The sequence below is a fragment of the Amblyomma mixtum genome, chromosome 1 (genome assembly GCF_055824585.1).
Source record: "Amblyomma mixtum isolate Tamu chromosome 1, ASM5582458v1, whole genome shotgun sequence".
NCBI lineage: Eukaryota > Metazoa > Arthropoda > Arachnida > Ixodida > Ixodidae > Amblyomma > Amblyomma mixtum.
The window spans coordinates 63,623,311-63,647,270 of NC_143012.1; the positions used below are offsets into that span (position 1 = coordinate 63,623,311).

At 47.8% G+C, this 23,960-nt stretch overlaps 1 protein-coding gene across 2 annotated transcripts in view; it reads right to left on the minus strand.

The window, feature by feature from the left end:
* LOC149366500 (multiple PDZ domain protein-like) overlaps positions 1-10,607 on the minus strand; it is a 234,298-nt gene extending 223,691 nt beyond the window's left edge. For both annotated transcript variants that reach the window (XR_016283859.1, XM_089551028.1), the window contains exons 1-5: positions 10,442-10,607; positions 5,020-5,058; positions 4,129-4,274; positions 1,984-2,274; positions 148-383 (exon numbers count right to left, since the gene is read on the minus strand). Coding sequence is in view for 1 of the 2 variants with exons in the window: in XM_089551028.1 (XP_089407154.1) it covers positions 148-383; positions 1,984-2,274; positions 4,129-4,274; positions 5,020-5,041 (695 nt within the window). In the remaining variant the exon portion in view is untranslated. The remainder of the gene's footprint in view (positions 1-147; positions 384-1,983; positions 2,275-4,128; positions 4,275-5,019; positions 5,059-10,441) is intronic.
* Positions 10,608-23,960: the final 13,353 nt, after the last annotated feature.

Genomic DNA, 23,960 nt, shown 5'->3' on the forward strand with positions numbered 1-23,960 from the left:
GTCGTTTCAAGGTCATTCGGAGGCTCATGGCTGTGTGTTAGCGATCCTAGTGTAGCTTTTGCTACAAGAAAAGAGAACCCTGACACACACTGCACGAAACACCATGCAACTATACAAAGTAGCTATTGCAGTCTCATTCACACTCACCGCTGTGCGATGCCGTTTGGTTGCAGCTCCTGCACAAAGATGCCGAGCTCGCCGCGAGACGGCGAGCGCAGTCCGACGACACTGAACCCCAGGCTGGCACCCGGAGGCCTGGCCAGCTCCACGCGGAGGATCTGGCGGCCTGCTGCTCCTCTGGCTATCGCCCGCTCAAATTCTTCCAGGTAGCCCGGCGTCGTCACTGCCCGCCCACCACAGTGCACCACGGATGATCCGCTCAGCTGCATGGACCAGCAGCCAATGTCAGTCTTCATAGTATTACACTTTTCAGTGAACAAGTCAACCACTATTTGATGCTAATGTTCTGGTTTCGTTTGGTTTACGGTGGTTTAACGTCCCAAAGCAACTCGGGCTATGAGGGACGCTGTAGTGAAGGGCTCCGGAAATCACGACCACCTGGGGTTCTTTAACGTGCACTAACCTGCTAAGGTGTTTGGTTGTGATTCGTTGATGGCTGTGAAATCTGGACTGCAAGCGTGGTTTGAAAGTTTCAAAGAAAGGAAATACTGAGTTGCTTTGTAATTTCTATCATGTTTTTGAAATCTGTGTTCCATTTATTAACTGCAGATTTTCTTTGCTTTACATAATTATCAATCGCTAAATTTGTTGACTGAACTATATGTAATATTTCGGCTTTGTGTTATTGCTTTTTTTTTTTCTTCTTCTTCTTTTTCTTCTTTATGGATTGTAAATTGTGCACTTTCAGCGTTTTGTATTCACCGCATGCTGTTGTGACTGCCGTGGCCCGCCCACAAGCGCTTGCGCTTCTGCGGGCACACAATATGTACTGTGTATATATATCTTGCAATAAAATTCTTGTATGTATGTATGTATGTATGTAACATCACACAGCACACGGGCCTCTAGAATTTCGCCTCCATCGAAATTCAGTCGCCGCAGCCGGGATCGAACCCGCGTCTTTCGGGTCAGCAGCCGAGCGCCGTAACCACTGAGCCACCACGGCGCGGCTGACGCTCATGTTCTAATCACACTGTAATTACTTTTTCTACTGCTGTACCATAAAAGCCACCTACATCATCACTCATTTTGTCACCTACGTTATCCCCACCACAGTTAAAGCAAATCAGCACTGTCGGTATGAGATAAATCAGTTATAAATACAAGGCAATTATGCTGACTTAAGTTTAATTATTGCCCTTTGTTTGCACTACAGCACCACAGAATTTGCCATGAAGCAGGAAATGAGTTGGACTAATTTGGCCTATTTGGTCAGGAAGACAATTCGTACAAAACGTTAAATCAAGTGAGAAGGGGACAACACATTGCAACAGGCAGCAAAGTATATGATGTGGTAAGTTCAATAGATCTATCTAAGGCAAAGAGTGGACACCGATCTAGACCATTAGAGTGAAACAGCTACGAAAAAAAGAACAGGGTGGAGAGAATTTGGCGCATAATCTCGGGCTGTGAACACGAACTTGCCCATATCGGTTTTATTCTGTTATAAAGTAGTCCGGGGCACACGCTGAGCATGTGGGATGAAAGACCGCAGATGAACTATCACTGGTAAAAAACAAAAAAGGCCGCCACCACCTGGAAGACAAAGTAACGAGCGTTACTGTCCGGTTTACTGGAATTCACCACATTAGACCATGACGTCATCATTGGCAAGCAGCAGGTGGTTGTTTCTACAATGCTATAGTAGATGGCGCTACAAGTCTCAATGCAAGATGTGCTGTTTCCTAGCTGCTGTCACAGATGGCGCTGTGATCTCAGGGTGGTAGCAGACCCCACGAAATCTCGAAACGTGATGAGTAAGAGCTAACGCTCTTAAAAAAATAGAGAGCAAGCAGTACTGACCTCAGGTGAGTACTGCAGCACGCCTCCTGCAGCCGATGCCGCGTGCGAGAGGCTCTGGTCAGCCTCCGAGCTCGGCTCGCACGAATCCGAGTTGTTGTTGTTATTGTTGTTGTCGTCTTCTTCCTCCTCCTCTTCCTCCTCATCCCTGGCCTCATGGTCGATCTCATCCTCGCCCAGTTGCACAGCGCCCGCCCCCAGGGTGAGTGCGCCGGTCTGTGGACAGAAGTCGAAGTCGTTGGGCAGGAGTGATGGGTGCCTCTGGAGATGCCGCCGCAGCTGAGAGAGCGAGTCCTGCACGCGCAAATGAGAAGACAGAGTTTCGCCTTCAATGACACATAATGACAAGACGGAAATCCCTTGAATGCATCTTTCAAGACTACTGAACGCACTGCAACTAGTAGCCAATGGATGAACGCAATCCTGCACTCAGTTTTACTAATGCAATGCATGAAGTGATCTTTGAGTAATGTGCTAGGTGGTGTAAGAGCAGCTTATCAGCGTAGACCTCTCCAGGTTACAAACCCCAGCAAATTTCCTTCAAGTATGCACGATACACGAAAGAAATGACCAGGAATATGGAGACAAACAAGGACTAGAAGCAAACAAGATTAGTGGCGCCTCAGTTTAGAGCCAATGCTTTAACAATACACTTGCTTAATGCAGGCAAATCCTGAACAAAATGTTGGCACCAGACAGTGGTATCAACTTCTTTGCTTTTGGTTAGTGTCATTCAAGTTTGCAGGCACATCAGAACCCAGCATACTCCCTTCCCATGGAGACAAGTTTGTTCAGCTTTGCGAAAGACTGAATTCTGGTTTGTGAGAATTGGGCACTGCCATAAAATGGCCGCAAGCGTGGTCTCTACAAAGACCACACTCTACCTCAAGGCAGCTGTTAGCCTGACAACATGCCTTCGGGCTCACGGCATAGGGCTCAAACTTCAGGCTCCAAAAATAACCTCATAAACATCATTATCGTCACCCTAACTGTGCCCACTGCAGGACAAAAGCCTCCCCCACCCACTAACCAATTAGCCTTTCCCTACACTGCACCACCTAAAGGCAGCCTATCCCTAATGGCTTCCTAATCTCACCTGACCATACGACTCTCTGCTGCTCCCTGCTACACTTATGTTTAGGGGTGTGCGAATATTCGAAATTTTCGAATATAGTTCGAATATTATATTTTTAGCATTCGTATTCAATTCGAAATCCATGTATTCGTGTTGTTTCGAATATTCGTACCCAGCCGAATATTTTATTGCGAGCACTGGCGTTCATTTAGGTCCGCAAGTCCTACCGACAGAGTCATAACAATATGGCGGCGCCCAGAGCAGTGCGTAACGTTGGGCCATGCAGCAGCTGACTACGCTGGTGACCTTCTTTGTGGCTATACCTGCGACGCTGATATAATCAGAGCTGCGCACGAAATACCTCGCAATGCGTGCGAGTTCAGTGCCACGTGAGAGGGCATTTTTGTGGCTGGAGAAGTCGTTCCAGCTAGAAGGGAACTAGCTACTTCTGCCTGACCATGTGGAGCAGCCGGTTTTCCTTCACGACAACCTTTTATGTTCACTCCAGCAACGCGCTTTTGTGCTTATGGCAAGGTAGACTTGATCAATGCTATGTACTAGCCATCTTCTCTGATATTTCCACTCTTCTAAGAATAATGTTCGAGACTTTGATACTTTTTGTGCAGCCACACATATCTTTTGTGTTCATTTCATCACTGATAGTTGAACTGTGATGTTCTTGGGTGCTGAAATAATGTTTTGTAGTGGTTAAATGCGTCTGTCCTTGATTATTCGATATTCGATTTGTTATTCGCAACCAAGTATTCGTATTCGATTCGTATTCGAAAAATTTGATATTCGCACACCCCTACTTATGTTACATTGAAATCTATTCAGTTAGCCCAGGAGACTACTGGTTATCTGTTCTCTGGGTAACATGCTCTTCTCCTACCCATCTCCTTTATTTTTATTTAAGCTAGGATATTATATTAACTAAATTTTGTTCTCTAACACCAACTCCCTAATTAGGGTCAGGGAACATGCATTCCCTAACACTGCCCTAAGAAGTCTGATGACTTCATGAACATAAAAGGGAGAATATGAAAGCAAGGCTACAGAAAAAGAACACTTGCCTGCAGTGCCAAGACACGCCCAAGGACGGGGTCAGCGGCAAGCACTCCAAGCAGAGCATTGATGTCCTCTTCGTGCTCAGCGGCGGCAGCAGGACTCAGGGACTCCCGGAAGCGCTCAAGGGCACTCACTGCCTCGGCAACTGCCGCTGCGCATTGTAAGCATTGGTGTTAGGCGCAAAAATTAGGTGCACCAAAGAAAACAATAGGCATGGTATACAGAGTTTAACATCCCAAACCTCCCCCCCACTGTAGTAATGTGGTATAATGGTTCATGTAATGTCTCAATATGACACTCTTGAGGAAACAAATAAGCAAATAAACCTGCTGATAAGCTTGAGAAGTGCCACAGTAAAGGGTTCTAGAACCACCTGTGGTTCTTTAATGCGCACTGACATTGCACAGCACATGGGCATTTTTAACTTTCATCTACATAAATATGTGTCCCCCGCCCCTGAGAACAAAGTATGAGAAAAGAAACAAAGCGTATGCGGAGATGCAGTGCCAGCTCCAATTATGCTGATGTTCGCAAGAGCTAACAGCTACATGCTCTCAACAACAGGTATACCTATGTAAAGATACTGAACTAGGAAGCCCACTTCATTGTAAGAAGCCAAAACAACAATGAAATACTAAGCTTGCCTTATCAATGGCACAAAAAGCCAGATCCTAGCCAACACATCTTCACGAGCACCAAAATGTTCCGTATTCAAGCCCAACAAAGCAAACAGAATACCATGATCTTAGCACAATATCTGGGTGAAAATAAATTTCCCCATGGGAAATGGAGCCTTTAAAACACTCAACACAAGATACAGGTCACCAATTAGACAGGAAAATGAAATAACCCCAAAGAGAACAACTGAGCAATGTGCCAAGTGAATTCCCGCTTACCTGTTGCCTCCTTGGTGATCATGCTGAGGTGGCCTCCACCTGTAACAGGTGTGCAAAAAGGTTCATGAGAAGAGTTGTTGAGCCTAGATGAGTGTACAGTCAACAGCTAAACAAGATTATGGTTGCAAGTACCATGATAGCTGCACCAGTTGAATCAAAATATGGAATCATTCAAATCATTACTTGCATGCCACTTAACGGAAAAGAGACAATAAATTTTATTTGGGTTCTCTATTTTTAGAGCGATGCACAGAGCATTAGAAAACATAAGATGGCCATCTGCACTGTGCCACCAAGTGGTAAATAATTTACAGTTGAATTTATTTCTCTCGTGCTACTTTGGTTTCGGCTTCAACAGCCAAACGACGGCTGCGACGTACAAGTTGTGTTTCGACCATGTGAAGCATAGAAAAACTGCAGTATGGTCACTGCTTCCTTCGTTCTGAACTCACAGCTCTTATGCAAGCCTGCTCAGTAGTTGGACAGACATAAAATGAACAAGCAGCGATTATATCACAGTCTGTGCACGCCTCATGTGACCTGAAAGCGCTTTGTATGCCACAGCCACTGTTCCAATTTGAAATAAAACAACACGAGAAAGAATTTCAATTATAATTTATTCAGCTGCTGTAGGTGAATTCCACGTTGCGACTCATGGTTACCATTATACAGCGCATCACTCCAAAGAAAGAAATATGCATCCAAAAATTTGCTGTCCATGCTCCTTTGAAAACCACTGGCATCCATCAAAGTATCTTGGTGCACAATGTTAGAGGTAATCTAACATGGACACTCCTCACTGCTCTTGATAATACGAAGCACACTTTTGGCTCCTTGTGCCTGAATTCCTCTAGAGTAGGGGTTCCCAAACTGTATTCTGTGAAACTCTTCAGTTCCTTGGAGTGCTTTTTAAATTCCCTCAAACATCTAAATCCACATATGCCTCAACCTCCATCTTTCCTTTACCAACTTTAGTTTCAAAACTAAACATTTTCCCAGAATTGCTGCCTGGTTAGGTTTTATTAATAAAGTCTGACTTGCCTCTAACCAAAACCTTTTTTAATTGAAAACTCAACGTTTTGAACCCGGCTCGGCTTCTTCTTCAGGGTCGGGGGCGCGGCTAGCGTCTTTAACTCTTAAGATTTGGAACTTATCATACTGCATTTGTTTATACCAGACTGTGCTGCTACACAACCAGCCATTGTTACTTGAACTGGAACAGTTTTTGCGAGGCTATGCAAGTGTATAATCTTTTCTGCATGCATTTCAGGCAGGAGGGGTCAAAGGCAAGACATGCGGGATTCCTCAGCCCCTTTTCCCTATGAAGTTCCCTAAGGCTAAACATTCGAGAACCCTTGCTCTAATTAAGCATATTCTTTATAACTTGTTTTACCAAACATTACTAGAACCATAACCAAAAATTGTTAATGTAATCTGGAGACCCTAGAAACGAAAATCATGTTTGAGGAGCATGCTCAAAATAAATCTGTTTGTTATTTCTTTCCTCCACGTCCGCCGCTTACGAACGTGGGTGGCGCTGATGAACACTCTCAAGGTTGGGTTATTTGTAAACATAAATACCCCCGAAAGCAGAAGGTTTGACAGCCGTCGCCGTAGCTCAGAGGTAGAGCACCGGACGCGTAATTCGGAGGTCGTGGGTTCGGATCCCACCGGCGGCATGTGGTTGTTTTTTCTTCTGCTTTTCTAATCAATTAGCTTTAAGCGACAGTAATATTCTTACTTGATCAACACCACAAAAAAATAAATTAATTTAAAAAAAAAATCCCCTGTGCTCCTTGCTTTCTGTGGCTGTTGGCTTCTCTCATATTTATATCGAGCCCCTCATTCCCTTCCCTTGTTTACTTAACTGCTTAGCGAGGGCCTTGGTTCTGGCAGCCTTGATGCCATAGGAAGCATAAGAGGGTTCTCACGCAGCTTCCACCCTCGCCGTTCGATGGCGTTCTACGTCACACCAGCGGTAACTGAGGACGTTCCACGTCCGCCGCTTACGAACGTGGGTGGCGCTGATGAACACTCTCAAGGTTGGGTTATTTGTAAACATAAATACCCCCGAAAGCAGAAGGTTTGACAGCCGTCGCCGTAGCTCAGAGGTAGAGCACCGGACGCGTAATTCGGAGGTCGTGGGTTCGGATCCCACCGGCGGCATGTGGTTGTTTTTTCTTCTGCTTTTCTAATCAATTAGCTTTAAGTGACAGTAATATTCTTACTTGATCAACACCGCAAAAAAAATAAATTAATTAAAAAAAAAATCCCCTGTGCTCCTTGGTTTCTGTGGCTGTTGGCTTCTCTCCTTAAGGACAGCATATCAAGCAGGAAAACTAACTTTGCCCTTGAGTCTTTGTCAACTCACAGTAAACTTTCTCATTTAGCTATGTTTCAAAAAATATACCGACAGCCCTCATTGGTAAAACAAACTGGTTGCTCAACACTTGTCTAATCATATTGGCCAGCAACATGGTAATGTTTTTCTTTTTTTAGACCCTTTTTTATGCAAACTCACTAAATAGGACAACCCCAGTTATTAATGACTGGCTATTGCTTTGAAAAACATCAGGTAGCATTAGTAGTATTAGACGAGTTGAAATGCGGGCCAGTTGGTACATTGTAAACGGAAAAACAAACCAGTCACACAAGACGAGGGATCCAGTCGTTGTGGTGTGTACACTCTTGTCCCTCGTCTTGTGTGACTGGCTTTTTTCCATTTATTAGTAGTATTACATAATGAGAAACTTCTCTGCCAAATTAATTTGCATGGCACACTAAATAAAGTTTTCCTACAGCTATGCTTAAAACCAATCCCTTCTCTAGTGACTTAGGCCCCGAGAGTTTGATAAATAAATAAATAAATAAACAATCTGCCAAGTAGCAGCTTGTCAGGAGCACACTTTCACTGACACTTCCTACAAAAAGTAAACATTGATGCTCCATCTACAGAATTCTTCCTTTTTCAGGGAATCTGAAGCATAAAATTTGCCAAAAAGAGAAGTGTACAGATTAGGGAATTCGGGGAGCAAATACTGTCTCACTTTTTCCACACTGAGTTTTCAAGCTACTGTAGGAAAAAAAGAAAGCCTGAAATATGGAATTTTTGTTTACGGCATTGAATACCACAGAAAGTAAAGCGAGAATGCCTCTTTGTAGTCTCCAGCTCAGTTTTCTTTACCATAACGCAACTTGCATATACATTCTGCTCTTACAAACGCAATCTTATATAAAACTTATCTAATCCTTCAAAACATAAACCAGTACATATCCTGCATGTATATGGTGCAATGGATAATCTATCTCAAGCCCTGTCACAAAATAATTGGTTGTGTAAGCAAGCTTGAGTGCACACACAACTCCGCAAACACAATAGTTTAAGCATTTAGAAAATGAAATTAAACTTACTTTACACTGCCTGAGCATCATAAAAACTGACATCATGAGAAATAGAACGAAGTGAGTAAAAATACATTTGGTTAAAATGTCAGCCAAGCAGCCCTCAAGCAACACTTTTGATATTCTTTGCACTCTAGCCCTCAAAGCGATACAACTGTTCAGGTCGACACTAACGCACATCTCTACACTGAGGGATCCACTTAATTGCACTAGACTGAAAACAAAAGGGCTTTTGTAGTTATTTAAATTAAATTTGCAAACAACTTTCCAATTCTGTCCCATTTAAGCTCGTTTATGATGGTGCCAGTGTGCAAATACACAAGATGTAAGGAGTAATGCGACAGAAAATGAGCCGACTGTAGGTTTAGGGTGAATCGCTGGTATTGCACGAGTGCTTCTATTGCAAAATGATGATTGGTGGTAGTAACGAAACACTGCAATGTGAACTTGTGTAAGTTGTTTCCTTATTCCCACCCTTCGTTTTTCTAAAGCACTGCAAATGACGATTGAAGGCAAAATGAAGCTTGGTGCAAGCTTTAGTTTCATGTTAAATTTGCAGAACAGGCACATAGTGATTTCATCTTGAGAAACAGCATGAAAGACAGGACAAGGAAGACAAAGAACAATGACAACAGCTAACCCAACCGTCTACGCATGCCTACGCACCCAAACCACTTCCTGTGGCTCACAGTTTACCAGAGACACATTATGTCTGATATGTCTATTCTGAGCCCCAAAGCTATCTGCATATGTGCAACCTAGACCCTCCTCGGTGGCAGAATACAACGCTACCAAAGACCCCGTAGTGAAGTAAATATATCCAGAACACTTGCAGTGGCCTTCCATTGCACCAAATGGCAGCCCAGTTCGAACACGCCTATGATCCAGGGTAAGTTTCTGGCCAACAATATGAACTAGATACGTACAACCTCAGTAGGTCCAAGCATTCCCGAAGCAATTCTCAAGAACATTAGTCGGCAGTTGCGCACTGCCCTGTAAAGCGCGTTCCTTAAACTTCAGAAGCATTACGTCTCGAAAACGTAGCAAGCATCAAGAAGCAATTCTAAAGATCTTGCCCGCCAACGCAGTCGGCACGCAATAATACGCTAACGCAACATCTTCCCAGCTCTCTCGAGAGCACGATGACAGCAACAACTTCTCGTGGAAAGAATGTAGCAAGCTTCAGCAGCTCAAGGCCTGAGCATGCAAGAGTGAAGGCGCACCTCAATTCAACCCGGCACGGAGAACGCGCGCCAAAAAACGTGGTGGTCGCCCAGGGGGGAAAAGATTGCCGCAGAAATACATTCTAGGTCGCCACAGCACGCGACCGAGGTCTGCAGCGGGCTCTTCGATCGCAGGAAAGTTCGAAATTGAGGTGCCCTACTACAACCGCGCGCAGTCGCAGCACATCGGCGAGACGGACCCGCCGGGCGGGGTACTACCTCACGAGACCGGAGGAATCGTAAATGAGGAGATAGAGCGGCCGTGCCAGCCTGGATTCACGTCCGCGAACCACGCAGTGGTATGAACTACGTGTTCTCATAGCGAAAGCCTGTCAAAGTGTAATACACAAGTCAAGAATTCTCGACCAAGTTTAGCCCCTCGTTTCTTTGCAAGCCGGCAGAACCTGGGCCTGAGCGTAATCCCGCATGCCAAACAGCGTAAACAGGGAAGCCCGTGCAAAGCTCGACACGCCGGTGCGGTGACAGTTGCTGCTTCGCGCGCGTTATTTTTCGCTTTGACGGACGGCCGTTCCTACAGTCTCGCGATAATTAGCGGCGATCGCCAGCGGCGGGCAGTAAACAAAGAGCGTTAGACGATGCACGCGTCTTTTCTTTCTTTTTCTCCAAGCTCGTCCGGCTGGTTCGACGGAAGGAATGGAGTCGCGACGAAGGCAGGTTCCTAGGAGCGAATGCGAGATCGGAAGCGAGAGCCAGCCCAAGCTGTCGCGCGCCTCGGGCGAGCGCTACGAAGCACATATTTCACACGCCCGTTCCAAAGGACATCGAGCAGTACTCACCGTTCCGAGCGCACGTACCGCCGACGCCACCCGGCACCGCATAGCACAGGTGTCACAGCACACACTACATGCGAGAAGCGGCAAACAAAAGCGAACAAGAAAACGAACCGACACTACCCTGCGGGAGAGAAACCTAAAATAAATGGGTACAAAAAAAGAATACGCGCCCAGCGAGTTCTCTTTCCTGCAACAAGTGTCCAAAGAGAACAGCGAAAAGACCCCTGACGTAGCTTGCGCTCTGGCGACGTCATCAGAAACCGAAAATGAGCGTACAACTTAGTGCACGTAGACGGCAGAGTTTACCTTCGAGGTAAGTTTCACAGATTGAATTCCTAATTTAGTTATTTAAAACAACTTATTTATAAAAGTTAATAGATTTGTTTTTGTTTGCAGTAAATTGTCTTTAGAAACAATACAAAAACGTATTAACACTGTAAAAGTAAAACCGAAACCGAAACTAAGTTGCACAGTTAAACATTTTACCCTCTTACGCATAATATTTAAGCATATTTTACCTAGAGGCTCTCGATCAGTCGCAACGCGGAGCGAGGCGGAGTGGGTGTCCTTATATTTACACAAGTGTGCAGGAAAGAAAAATCCAGAAAGCTCACAACATTCCACACGGCAGCTGGCGCGCGTGATTTGAATCGCGTCAGGTCCCTGAGGAGCAGGCATGTGCCGTTTTGCCTTTCATCTGCTTTGTCGTCATAATGTCAAAATTGTGCATGCTCAATATCTGTGACTATTTCAAATCAGATAACTGCCTGTTGTCAGGCATGGTATCACATTACTTCGGAGATCGGTGCCATATCGGGCCTAGTGCGCGCACTACACATGGGCTGCCTGATCCTTCATATGTACTGGGCTAAATTAGGCAGCCCTGTAAAAAAAACCCCATCGACTCCAATAGAAAAATTTCCAATTGGCACCAACTAAAATTTACAATCGTAAATTAGCACACAGTTGGACTAACTGGACCAACTGGAATGGGACCAATGGCACCCTTTAGGTACCATGCAGGCAATTATTGCATCTAGGAAACTTTCAGAAAATGTGCCCTCAATTTATTGAGCTTCGCAAAGCACACAATGCGAGAGATATTAAGGCGCAAAAGGAAAAGTGATTTGTGAGGACAGCATGTTGGGAGACGTTCTAACTTATTCCCAGTTTTCAAAGGAATTGAAAATATGGCAAGTATACACGCTTTATTATCGCTGCTGGCTAACACAAACAAGGCATTTATTGCTACAACAACAATAACGCCGGCTAGCAGCAAAATGCGCTGAGGAATCGAGGACGTCCGGCCCACCAGCACGGTTACGAGCGAATGTTCGCCCCCGCTAGGGCAAGGGGAAACTCCGAGGCCGGACGGGACGAGCTGGCGGGAGCATATTCCCACTACGAGGCTCCCGCCGACGAAGAGCGAAGCGTCACGCGGGGACGTCAGCGCGCTTCCCGGGCCCGAGCAGAAAAAGGACCGTCTCCCCCACTCGCAGCAAACACGCCAACCGTGGCGCTCGTGTCGCTTAAAGTCACTGGAACTAGTACACTCTACTGGAACTCTGAAAGTACCGCAACCAGCGGGCGGCGCGCGGGCAACATTGGGGTGTTGTTGCCAGAGGTGGTCCAGCGCGGCGAGCGCGTCGTCTGCTAGGCGAAGATCTCCCTTGCGGCCGCCTTGCTCATCGGTTTGCGCGAAAATTAATCAATGAAAGTATTCATGATTGATACCTTAGATGAGGTGAGGGTTTCGAAAACCTTGAAAGCGTCGCACGACAGCTGCGCAGCCTCTCGTATTCTTTAGTCTACGGGTGTGAGCTAACAACGTAAGAAGCAGGCTTGTCCTATTTTGCTTCCGTGAGAGGCTCGCAAATGCATGTTTTCGGGGCCCGGAAGACTTTAAAGCCGGCAGGCTGCGTACATACGAGCGGTATATAGCAAAACGTTTAGTAAATCGGCTCACTTGGAAGTCTGATGTGTATAAAACGTTCCCTGTGCGCTTGCTGTTTCCTGCCTCCTGTTCTTCCCTCCGTGTGGTCAGTCGCCGGTCGGAGGCTTGTGGGAGGTAGTTGGGCGACCCCAATGTCTACGACGGGTCCAAAGCTCTAACTGTGCGGCCAGATAGCCAGATATCATGCGGGCGCCCTGTGGCTGTATTTCGATGGAGGCGAAATACAAAAAGTCCCGTGCGCAGTGCGATGTAAGTACGCGTTAAATAACTCCAGGTGGCATAAATTCTCCCACTGTGCTTCACTTCGGCATCCTTCATAGCTATCGTGTCTCTTCAGGACGTTAAACTGCGCAATTTATTATTTTTTATTTAATCCTCATTAGCCAATATCGATGACCAGCAGGGAAAAAAAAATCTCGTAAAGCAAAGTCTTCGAAGACATTTATTGCTGTCACACTCACACAAACACACGACGCACACAGACACACGCGGTGCACAAAGACACCCGCGCACGCATATACGGACGCAGACACACGCACCGACAGAGACACGCATACACAGACACACGCGGTGCACAAAGACACGCGCGCACACAGATACGCACGCAGACACACGCAAACACAGACACACGCGCACACAGATACGCACGCAGACACACGCACTGACAGAGACACGCATACACAGGCACACGCGGTGCACAAAGACACGCGCGCACACAGATACGCACGCAGACACACGCATACACAGACACACGCGGTGCACAGACACGCGCGCACACAGATACGCACGCAGACACACGCACTGACAGACACGCATGCACAGACACACGTATGCAGACAGACACGCGCGCGCGCGCAGCACACATGCGCGCACACAGACACACGCACACAGACGCTATACTGAACGTGCTACTTCATAAAACACTCCGTCCAACCACCTCGGAAGCACTGCGCCCCGTCGGCTCCTAGAGCGAGTGGACCATCTATGGAGGCGCCTAATCACGTGATCAAAACTGGCCAATAGGCGGCGCGGCGGCGAAGAGAAAACAGCTGCGGTACTTTCAGAGTTTCGCTGCGACGCCGGCGCCCTCCCTTGTTAGTTAAAGTAACTAACACGGCTAAGGAGGGTGCACTGCGGGGAATCGAACCACAAGGGACTAGTTGAGGGTGCATTGCGGGGAAGTGAGCAACAGGGGACGAGTAAAGCGCGTCCTCACATCCCCTTCAACCTTAAATAGACCCAAGCGCCTGCAAGTACATGCTACGGAGGCTTCTCCTGGTCTTCATGCACTTCAGACAGGTCTGGCAGCAGAGGTCTGGCCAACAGCGTCCACGCAGTCAGCCGCGGCATTCCGAAGGTGGCGTGAAGGTCTCTGCTGGGACGACTCGCATGGCCCGTAGACAACGTGTCGGCAGGCCTGCGAAGAAAAGGCTGGTTGAAAACTGCAGGCCAGGATTCTGCAGTAGTCGCCAGGCTAACAGCAGGCGGTAGTGACTGCTGACTGGTCTCGTCACGGCTTCCCAGGATGGATGCGCCAAACAGGATACAGGAAGCTCCGTCGCAGCAGGCGGCAGCGAGACGATGTGCACAGGACAGCAAGCCTGAGTGGCTCCACTGGATCTGAAAGATTTCCGAAACACACTCCGCGTGCCTTTAAAGTAGGTCACGGGAGGGGAAACGGTGTCCGCAAGGGCCTCGTGGCTCAATGCTCAACTCGCTAGCAAAACGTGTCGGGCAGCTGTTCGAGTGAACAAAGCCCTTTCTTGAGGTGAACGAGACTGCTGGGTTCGTGCGAGGTTACAAAACGGGTGGGCAGCAAAGTGTGCCCCCTCTCAACACCGCGGTCCGGTGGTTGAGTCTCTCCCGACATGGTGCAGACAGCTCTGAAAACCCTTAGGCATCACTGCCATTGTGACAACGACCATCAACGAAAGAAAGACCCGAAACGTGTTACGTGCGCGCAGCCGCGAGGAGACATGAGCTCTGTGGAGTGGTCCTACCCCGCTCACTGCACGAAGCAGCTTCTGAGCGGTCGGCGCCCACCGTAACGGACGGTGTCGGAGCGCCCGGTGCCGAACTGCAATACCCGCGAGCTCGTAGCGGCACCCATGGCCCTAGACCGCCCGGCTCCCGAATCCGCGACTCCCAGAGTGGAAACAGAGACAGCAGAGAAAATATATGTACAGAGAACTCGGACCACCCACGCGGCTTCTGCACTCACTCGCTTCGGGCTCTGCAACTCCGCGGGCGCTAGGCCTCGCACTGCCTCGATGCGGACCAAGTTGTTCTCTTGCTGAGGATACTCCAGAAAATAAAAACTTGAAGAAAAATGTGCTGAGCATGTAGAAAACTTCAAACATGCTGCAGCGCAATACACCTCGCACTCAAGAAAGGATGCCGCAGGTCCTAGCGATCAAAATTCACACTAGGCCTAGCACTTGTCGAGTCCGTACAAAGAGCGTTTCTCGAACCAAACAGAAAGCCGTCCAATGTCCCAAGAGCGGGTCCCACATTGAGCGCCAGATGTGGGGGTTTTAATTGGGGAGGTAAATACTTTTTCCCCGTTTAACCGCGGCTGACACAGTTCAAATCGCCGGACCCCACCCCGTGATCGCGTACGCTACCGAGCGCACGCCGACCACTGCGGGCCTTGCTCTGCGGGAACAAAGGAACGACACCCTGGCTGACACAAACAAGGCGTTTATTGTTGCAACAACAATAACGCCGGCTAGCAACAAAATACGCTGAAGAATCGAGGACGTCCAACTCCCCAGCGCGGTTACGAGCGAATGTTCGCTCATTCTAGGGCAAAGGGAAACTCCGAGGTCGGACGGGACGACCTGGCGGGAGCATATTCCCACTACGAGGCGCTCCGCCGACGAAGAGCGTGAGGCTTCGGAGCGAATGGTTTCGATACGTGAATCCATGATAACGATGGTGCCATGTGCAGGTCAAGTTATTAGTATGATGATGCGTAGACAACGGAGGTAGAGTTGAGGTAGTAGGTAGTCTTAATCTGGTTGCGAAGGCGGGCGAATGCCATGACTTTACATGTGGTTGTGTCTAAAAGCATGAGCCATGTTTCCCACCAAAGTGAGATAGCGTTTGAGGGTGCACGTGTCGTCTTGGCTAGTTATGGCGCGGTATACAACGCAATCATCGGCGAACAATCTCAGTTCAGATTTGATGTTGGAAGGCAGATCATTGATGTAAATTAGGAACAGTAATGGAGACAACCCGGCACCCTGAGGGACACCGGATGTAACGTTCGAGAGAGATGTATAATTGTTAGCGCATGTGAAGTGAACACGTCCTTTCAAAGTAGTGCTCTAACCATGATAACAGTTTTTGTGTTAAACCAAGGCTGGAAAACTTTAGCAACAATTGATTATGGGGGACATGATCAAACGCCTCCGAAAAATCTAAAAAGATGGAGTCAATCTGTTAATGGTCGTCTATGTACTGCAATAGATAATGAGTAAATTCGGCTAGTTGTGTTTCACATGAATATAGCTTTCTAAAACAGTGCTCTTGAGGATAGAAGAAGTCGATTGATTGAAGGTGTGCCATAAGGTTAGATGCTATAATATGTTCAAAGAGTTTTGAAGGAATACTATTCAGGGATATTGGGCGATAGTTATATGGGCTTGAGCGGTCACCATGATTTAAAAAAATGGCAGTGGTTTAGAGCAAGGGAAGGGTTTTGATCTCGACAATATTCGGCCGATTGCTCTCACATCTAATTTGGTTAAGCCTGTAGAGCGGGTAGTCTTCAGCCGCCTCACGAGTCATATTCTGAGTCTTCAAGGTTTTAGCGAGGCTCAGATTGGCTTCCGCCGGGGGTGTTCGATTTGGACCGCGCACATAGACTTGGAGAGCCGTATTAAGGTTGCTATGAGGCAAAATGAGGTATCAGTTCTGGTTATTTGCTTACGAAAGCGTTGAACACAGCATTTTGCTTCGTAAACTGGCTAATGTACAACCTCCTTTGTACCTCTTTGCGTGGTTAGGAGAGTTCTTAAAGAATAGAGCGTTCTTTTATCCTAAGGGTACGTTAACTTCAACAACATACGCCCAGTCTAGAGGTGTCCCACAAGGCTCCGTTCTTTCACCGTTATTGTTTAACATACTAACGCGTGATATCCCTATTCACCCAGCCGTCAAAGTTTATGTGTATGCGGATGATATTGCTTTTTTCGCTTCTGCCAAAGGCATTCATATCCTGTACCAATTACTGCAAGAGTATTTAAATGCTCTGGAAGTTTGGATAGACAGCATAAAGTTATCTCTAAATGTGAACAAGTGTGCCGTCCTTGTTTTCCCACAAGCAACCCCTCTTTACATCTCTCTGTCGTATCACTCTATCCTCATCCCGCAAGTTGATTCAACAAAATACTTGGGTATAATATATGACCCGCATTTAGACTGGCGGCCACACATTAGAAGCATTGCGCTTAAGGGTGAGCGTGCCCTTGGCCGGTTGGTGAGGATCAGCAACAAAAAATTCGGTATGCGACGAGACACTCTACTACTTCTTTATAAGACCTATGTACGGCCAATCCTTGAATTAGGCTCCGTTCTCTTTTCCGGGTGCCCAAAGTACAAGCGTGAACCCCTGTTTGTTATGGAGCGACGCGCTCTGCGCCTTTGCTTAGGTCTGCCTAAATCAGTAGCTATTGCTGTGTTGTACTTGGAGGCGCGAATACCTGATCTCAATTCCCGGTTTGAGCTTATCACTGTGCGGACATTTTTAAGGTCTTTGGAGCCTGTTCCTGGATTGGCTAACCCTATATTTACAACGAACCCAACTCTCTTATTTGGTACTCCCTGACCTCGGTATAAGCTCCCTCAGGTGGTGTTCACTAACTCCCTGCTGTCAAATATTTCTGTATCAATGAGATCTTTAGTACTAGTCAACCACAGGCGGGCTGACACGGCAGTCTTCTTTGACAACACCCTCCCAAGGAATGCTAAGAACCTGCCCGCCAATATGTTAAATGGGCTCATAGAGGAGTACCTAGACAATTTTCCTAACCATATTGCCGTCTATACAGATGCCTCCCAGCAAAATGAAAAGGCCGCTATCGGTATTTACTCAAGGGCTCTTGATTGGAGCTACTCATTTCGAGCCCCTGACTATACCCCTATTTTTGTAGCTGAGTTTCTGGCCATTGAGTTGGCCTTAATAAGGATTCCCTGCAGTATAACTCGGGTTATTATACTCTCAGACAACCTTTCTGTTTTGGCAGCGCTCGAAACCTAGAGTGATACTCCTATGAGCCGTTCCCTTCAATTTTTTATTCCTCCACATGTTCCAGAAGTTCGCTTTCACTGGGTCCCTGGGCATTGTGGCATTGTTTCTAATGAGAAGGCTGATATTTTAGCAAAGTCTGCCCTTGATGGTCCTATTGTCCCTTTCGTCCCAAATACTGTTTACTTGACTCTAGCACGCTTTCAGCGATTCCAGCGTTTCCACACCTTGAGCCATGAGCCTCTCCTCGCTGCAGCGGATTTTCAACACCTGGAATTTCCTTGGAGTGTGCGGATGTGCAGTTCGAGGCAATGTGAGGTGTCCATGACCCTTTTGCGCTGCAGGATACCGCGGCTAAATCTTTATTTATGCCGATCGGGGCTTTCGATATCCAACCTTTGTGAGTCTTGTGGCGAAATTGAGTCTATAGAACATTTTTTCCTCTCCTGCCGGCGGCTCGCTGCTCTCCGTAGAATTTACTTAGAGATCCCCCTCGCTCGGCTTGGGCTTCCTCTATCTATTCCTATTCTCTTATCTTTCGGGGCAAGCGCTAAGGGATATGCCCTGAAACCAGTGTTCGATTCTATTCACGATTATATAATTTCTTCTGGTAGATTCCTGTGCTAGAATGTGAATTCACAACTTTTCTTTCTCCGTATTTTTTGTTTTGTACACATTATAACTCTGCGTCCCAAAATTTTAGATTTAAATATACTCCATTCCCTGTACATGAGTGCGTTTGTATCCGCTATGCACCCTGGCCAATCCCCCGCCGTGGGTATGTGCCATTCAGCCCGAGGACATCATCATCATCGATGGAGAGCGCTCGGCAGCTTCGGCGGCCCTGGCACGCTAGCTATGCGCTGCTACTGCGCATGCGCAACTGGCGAGCGCGGCGGCGGCGCGCCAGCTGTGCGCCGTGTGACGTCACTGCTCCTCGCGCATGCGCAGTATGGCCTGTATGCCTGTCTCAGTATGGCCTTGAGCGGTGTGGCGCCCCGTCTGGCTCGCGTCGGCGAGTGGCTTAAGTAGGGAGCGCCTTCCGAGTCCCGTGACCGATGACGCGATGGAAGATCGTTGCCAGGTGAAGTGGGATCCGAGCGCCAAGTCTGGACCGTTCCACGGCAAGAAGTCGGATGCTGTCTCGGAAGCAGTAGGGCGTTGGTTACAGGAAGGGCATGCGCTGACAGGTAGCCAGCATGACAGCGCCTGAAACGTGAGAACGGCGTTCAACATTAGCGGCGTTTACATGAACCCGACAGCGGCGGGTCGAGTCAGGGGATCGAGTTGAGCAAGGTCAGTCCAACTCGACGACTGCGTGTTTACATGAACTAGATTTTAGCGAGTCGAGACCACTTCGACTCCAGCGACACCATCCGTCAAACAGCGCAAGCGGAAGAGGGCAGTGGCAGCCTCCAAGATGGTGGCACGCCACCGCTGTCTCGGAGGCGCGACGGTGCAGGCGAAAAACAGGTTCGCATTTATCCTCTCCCCTACTGCGAACCCGACTCTTACGCCTGTTTACATGAACTCCATAAAGTCGAGTCGAGTTTGCTTGTCGGGCAAAAAACCAGTTGTCGGGTTTATGTATACGCTGTCGAGTCCAGTAACATAAGCGGCAGCGCGAGCCGAGTTAACTCGCCTGCAGGGGGTAGGTTAACCCGCTTGACCAGCCTTTCTGAAAGCATGGAGTTAAAGCGTCGGGTTAACGGGAGAGGAGAGGATAAAAGCGAACCAGTTTTTCGCCTGCGCCGTCGCGCCTCCGAGACAGCGGTGCCGTGCCGCCATCTTGGAGGCTGCCACTGCCCTATCCCGCTTGCCCTGTTTGACGCTTGGTGTCGCTGGAGTTGAAAGGGACTCGACTCGCTAAAATCGAGTTCATGAAAACAGGCAGTCGTCGAGTTGGGCTAACCTTGCTCAACTCGATCCCCTGACTCGACCCGCCGCTGTCAAGTTGATGTAAACGCCGCTACTATGCTTTTAGAAAGGTGGATCAAGCGAGTTAACCTACCCCCTGCAGGCGAGTCAACTCGACCAGCTCTGCCGCTTATTTTACTCGACCCGACAGCGTTTAAATGAACCCGACAACTGGTTTTTTGCCCGACAAGCAAACTCGACTCGACTCGACAGCACGCAACACCCAACGCCTACAAACATACTTCGTCCGCGTACAGCGTGAGAGAGACCTTCGCCCTGACCTTTCATGGTCTTTACGAGAATGACCTTGAGCTTCTGAGAAGACTCCTGCACAAGGGACATAAAAAAAGTCACGAGTTGCACACGGAGGTGAGCCTGGATGTGTCCAGAAAGCTTTCGCTCGCAGCCGAAGCTTTTAAGTGATCTGGCCTGCTTTTGCAAAGGAATCTGAAGCAAAACGTACTCATGAAGAGAGAAAAATTGGCAGTGGTGTAGCTCTGGTTAAGCCTGGAGGATTTCGAAAGCAATGAGGAGAGAGAGAGAGGGGCGATGGAGAGCGCGCGGCAGCGGCGGCGGCCCAGGCACTCTAGCTATGCGCCGCTACTGGTGAGGTGAAGAAACTATTTCCGCCAGAAGAAAACCCGTGCCCCTCCGGGTCCGCACGTAGGTGTCCGGGAAGGGGCAGCGTCGTAGCTGGAAGACTAGCAACGATATAGTCGCGCAGCTTCTGCTGCCAGGCAGGTAGCGTATCGTTGTATGCTAAGGTCGGCACTTCTGAGTATGGTCTCCCGTTCCTCTGCATTATTAATTCTGCCATATCCTGGGGCACTGCAGGCATCTCCATAGTATGTGTTCAAGTGTAGCGGTATGCCCGCAGAACTCGCACACCTCCGTTTCTTCCCTCGTGTCACCTCCTGTCCAGCTCCTCCAGAGCGGGGAAGCGAAGTTTCTAGCTTGGACTCTTCTCCAGTTATAGGCCTCAGCCGAGCTAAGCGATCTATCCGGAGGAGGATAGATCCGTTTGCTCTTTTTCTGATTATGCGCAACTGGCGAGCGCGGCGGCGGCACCTCTGAGTCACCTGGCCAGCGACGGCGGCGGCTAGCCAGCTGTGCGCCGTGTGACGTCACTGCACCTCGCGCATGCGCAGTATGACCTTGCCTCAGCTCCGCGAAATGGCGCGACGACTCGCCTAGTGTTGCTTTCGCAACAAAAACACAAGCTGCAAATGAAAGTTTCGCTCCTCAGGAAGGAACAACTAAAACTGGGAATACTTAGGAAAGCGAGGTGCAGTAACCACAAGTGCGCGGCGAGTTTTTCTGGGGCTTTAAAGAGTCTTTTAGAGGAGCCGAAATCATGGAAAATAGACCGTTGGCGCACTTCTTTTTAATGAGAACACATTTCTTTAAAAAGTACGAGGACATCCAAAATACACCCGTATTATAAACATTTCCAGCCGTTGTAGCATTTGTAATTCTCAGGACTGATTGCGGTGTCTGCGAGTTCCGGGAGGCATTGTTCTTTACTGCGCAGACCCTTATTTAATTGCTTGCCTCTAAATTTTACACGAGGTTGAAGTTTTCTTAAAATGCAAGAAGACTCTATATACCCGCCTTAAACATTTATAACCGTTGTATGAGTGTTTAGACTCATTAAAAGCGCGTGAAGTCGTTCCGAATGCTATAAATAAAGTCTCAATCAGTCAATCAACTGCTTCATACTTTTCCACTTACTGAATTTTTAACTTTTCATGTAACTTACGTATCGCTGTCTATATTTTTTGGCATCGTGGTTTTGTAAGAAGAAATGCGACAAAGCAAAAGATAATGTTTTCTTAGGTGCATTACAGAAGAAAACCGTTTCTGTTGTGTTTCATTTATTTCTTTAATCAATACTACAGACCTGTTGATGGCAGAGAAATGCCAAGAAGACATCAACAGACGACATTGATACCGCCCTATGATACATTAACCGATACGGAACCTGTCTGCGCGAAATTAACTAATAAAAACTTTGCGGGCAGCGTCACCGCAACAACCGCGGAACACTCACCGCTGCTGCTATAACAGGTTGGTTTGCCTGATGGTATTACCTCTATCGTGCCAAGTGGGATGTCAGCGCACATTAAAAGAATCACAGGTGGTCAAAATTACTACGACACCCTCCTCTACTGCCCTCTTCCTTTATTCCTTCTTTCACACCATTCTTCATCCATCTGTGGCACTTGAGGAAAGGAAATGGTGGAGTAACTGTCTAACTTGTCCTTATGAGTACACGTGCCCTGATCCCCCGTGAACTTACCCCCTTCCTTATAACTTAAAAAGGATTGGAAGAGGAGGAGAGGAGCCCTTAGGAGAATAAGCTCTGGGGTGGCTCTTACACTGTCGGTGACGCTCCGACGGGGCTCTCAGGGAGATGTAGTGCCCAGCGCAAGTCCTGAAAGTTCCACGCCGGCCTCTGTTAAAGGTGCACTGAAGAGGCCTCTGAACTCGTCTTTTTGCCTCGGGAACTCGACCTACACGTTCCGAGCATTCTTAGAAACTTCAACTTATTGCCGTGTGTGGCCGATTTCCCTAATTAAATCGAATGAACGTCCGGGTCCCGCCTTTATTTTTTGAATTCTTCCCGTACGGTGGGCGCAGTCGACCAACGCGTGGAGTGCCTTTCAGCCAGCTCCGTGGAGGCTTTGCTTTCACTTTATTTTGTTTTTTAGCTTTCCGTGAATAAATAGTTTCATTCGCAGATGATGTAGCCGCAAAATAAGCCCGCAGAAATAAAAATACGCGCGGACTATTTGCTTGTACGGATTACTACGTATTACTCCGCCGATGGCAGAGCGGCAAGCCGCCACGGGACTGGGTGAAAGGCACTCCACGCGTTGGTCGACTCCGCCCACCGTACGGGGAGAATTATTTTTTTATGTTTATTAGTAGATCTTCGCCATCTTTTTGTCTGCCGCGGTGGCTCAGTGGTTACGGCGCTCGGCTGCTGTCCCGAAAGACGCGGGTTCGATCCCCGCCGCGGCGGTTCAATTTTGATGATGGTGAAATTCTAGAGGCCCGTGTGCTGCGCGATGTCAGTGCACGTTAAAGAACCCCAGGTGGTCGAAATTTCCGGAGCCCTCCACTACGGCGTCACTCATAGCCTGAGTTGCTTTGGGACGTTAAACCCAAATAAACCAAACCTTCGCCATCTTTTGTGGGCGTGCCCACGAACGCAAGAAGACGGCGATCACTGAAGGCTGGACTTACGGATACCAGGAAGGAACACCCTGTCTTGTGGCTAATGGACAATGCTAAGAGCTGGAGCTTGCTCAGGTTTCTGGAAGAGATTAGCCGCCACTATCTACTTTAGCTTATGGACAGCCTCTTTTTATGCCACACTGCAAGTATTTGAATTAAAAAGAAAACTGTCTCACTTCTCAGTGGGCACCTAAACCGCGCCGCAGAAAGGAGGAAGGTTGGAGCGAAAGAAGAAAGAGAGAAAGGGGCGCCGTAGTGGAGGGCTCCGGAATAATTTCGACCACCTGGGGATATTTAACGTGCAGTGACATCGCACAGCCCACGGGCGCCTTTTGCGTTTCGCCTCCATAGAAACGCGGCCGATCCGGTCGGGTTCGAACACTTCCTCATCCATATCCACACAGCGCTGTTAAGCGTGAAACATACAGGGCTTTTCCTTTCATAATTATCAGTTATTTTTTTATTTTCGGTTGGACAAGCGCCTGTCACTGTTAAAAATATGGTCTCGCTTTTGTCACGTTCGTAGCGCCTTTGATAGCGCAGGTTCCGAGCTCTGCGCGAGTACTCGAGCGTTTTTCTCTCGGAATCACAAGTGCAGGCCCGTGTTGTTGTTTATTTTACTTTGTCAAGGCTACCTTCCTACCCATTCATCTACTACTTGCTCCACGCCTTGGTCGAATTGGATAACTCTTCCAAACACTGCACTCTTCTTCTCGCACTCTTTAACAGAGAACCACGGATGTGACTTCTTACAGCGCCCTATCTCACCACTTTTCTTATCACGGGTATGGCTGACTGTAGCAACCCCCCCCCCCCCCCCCCCCCCCCCAATAAAAAACTCTGAAATATGCAATGTAAACTACGCAGTGGCATCAAACCAACGGCAGTGTCAGAAATGGTTTTTTTTATTCAAATACCCTAAGGGGCCGTGTGGGTATTACATAGGGGGGGAAAATAACAGTGAAAAAAATGGAACAGTATAAAAACATCAATGACTACAAAGATAGCAGCTGCGTACACCATCACGAAATACACATAAACCACTGTAAACATACATGTTCATCTCAGTACGGTTTTTCACAATACATACAAAATATGGAAGGGTCAACACTACAACTCGAGGTAGCGTATCAGAAAGACTTCAAATTTGTCAAGATCTT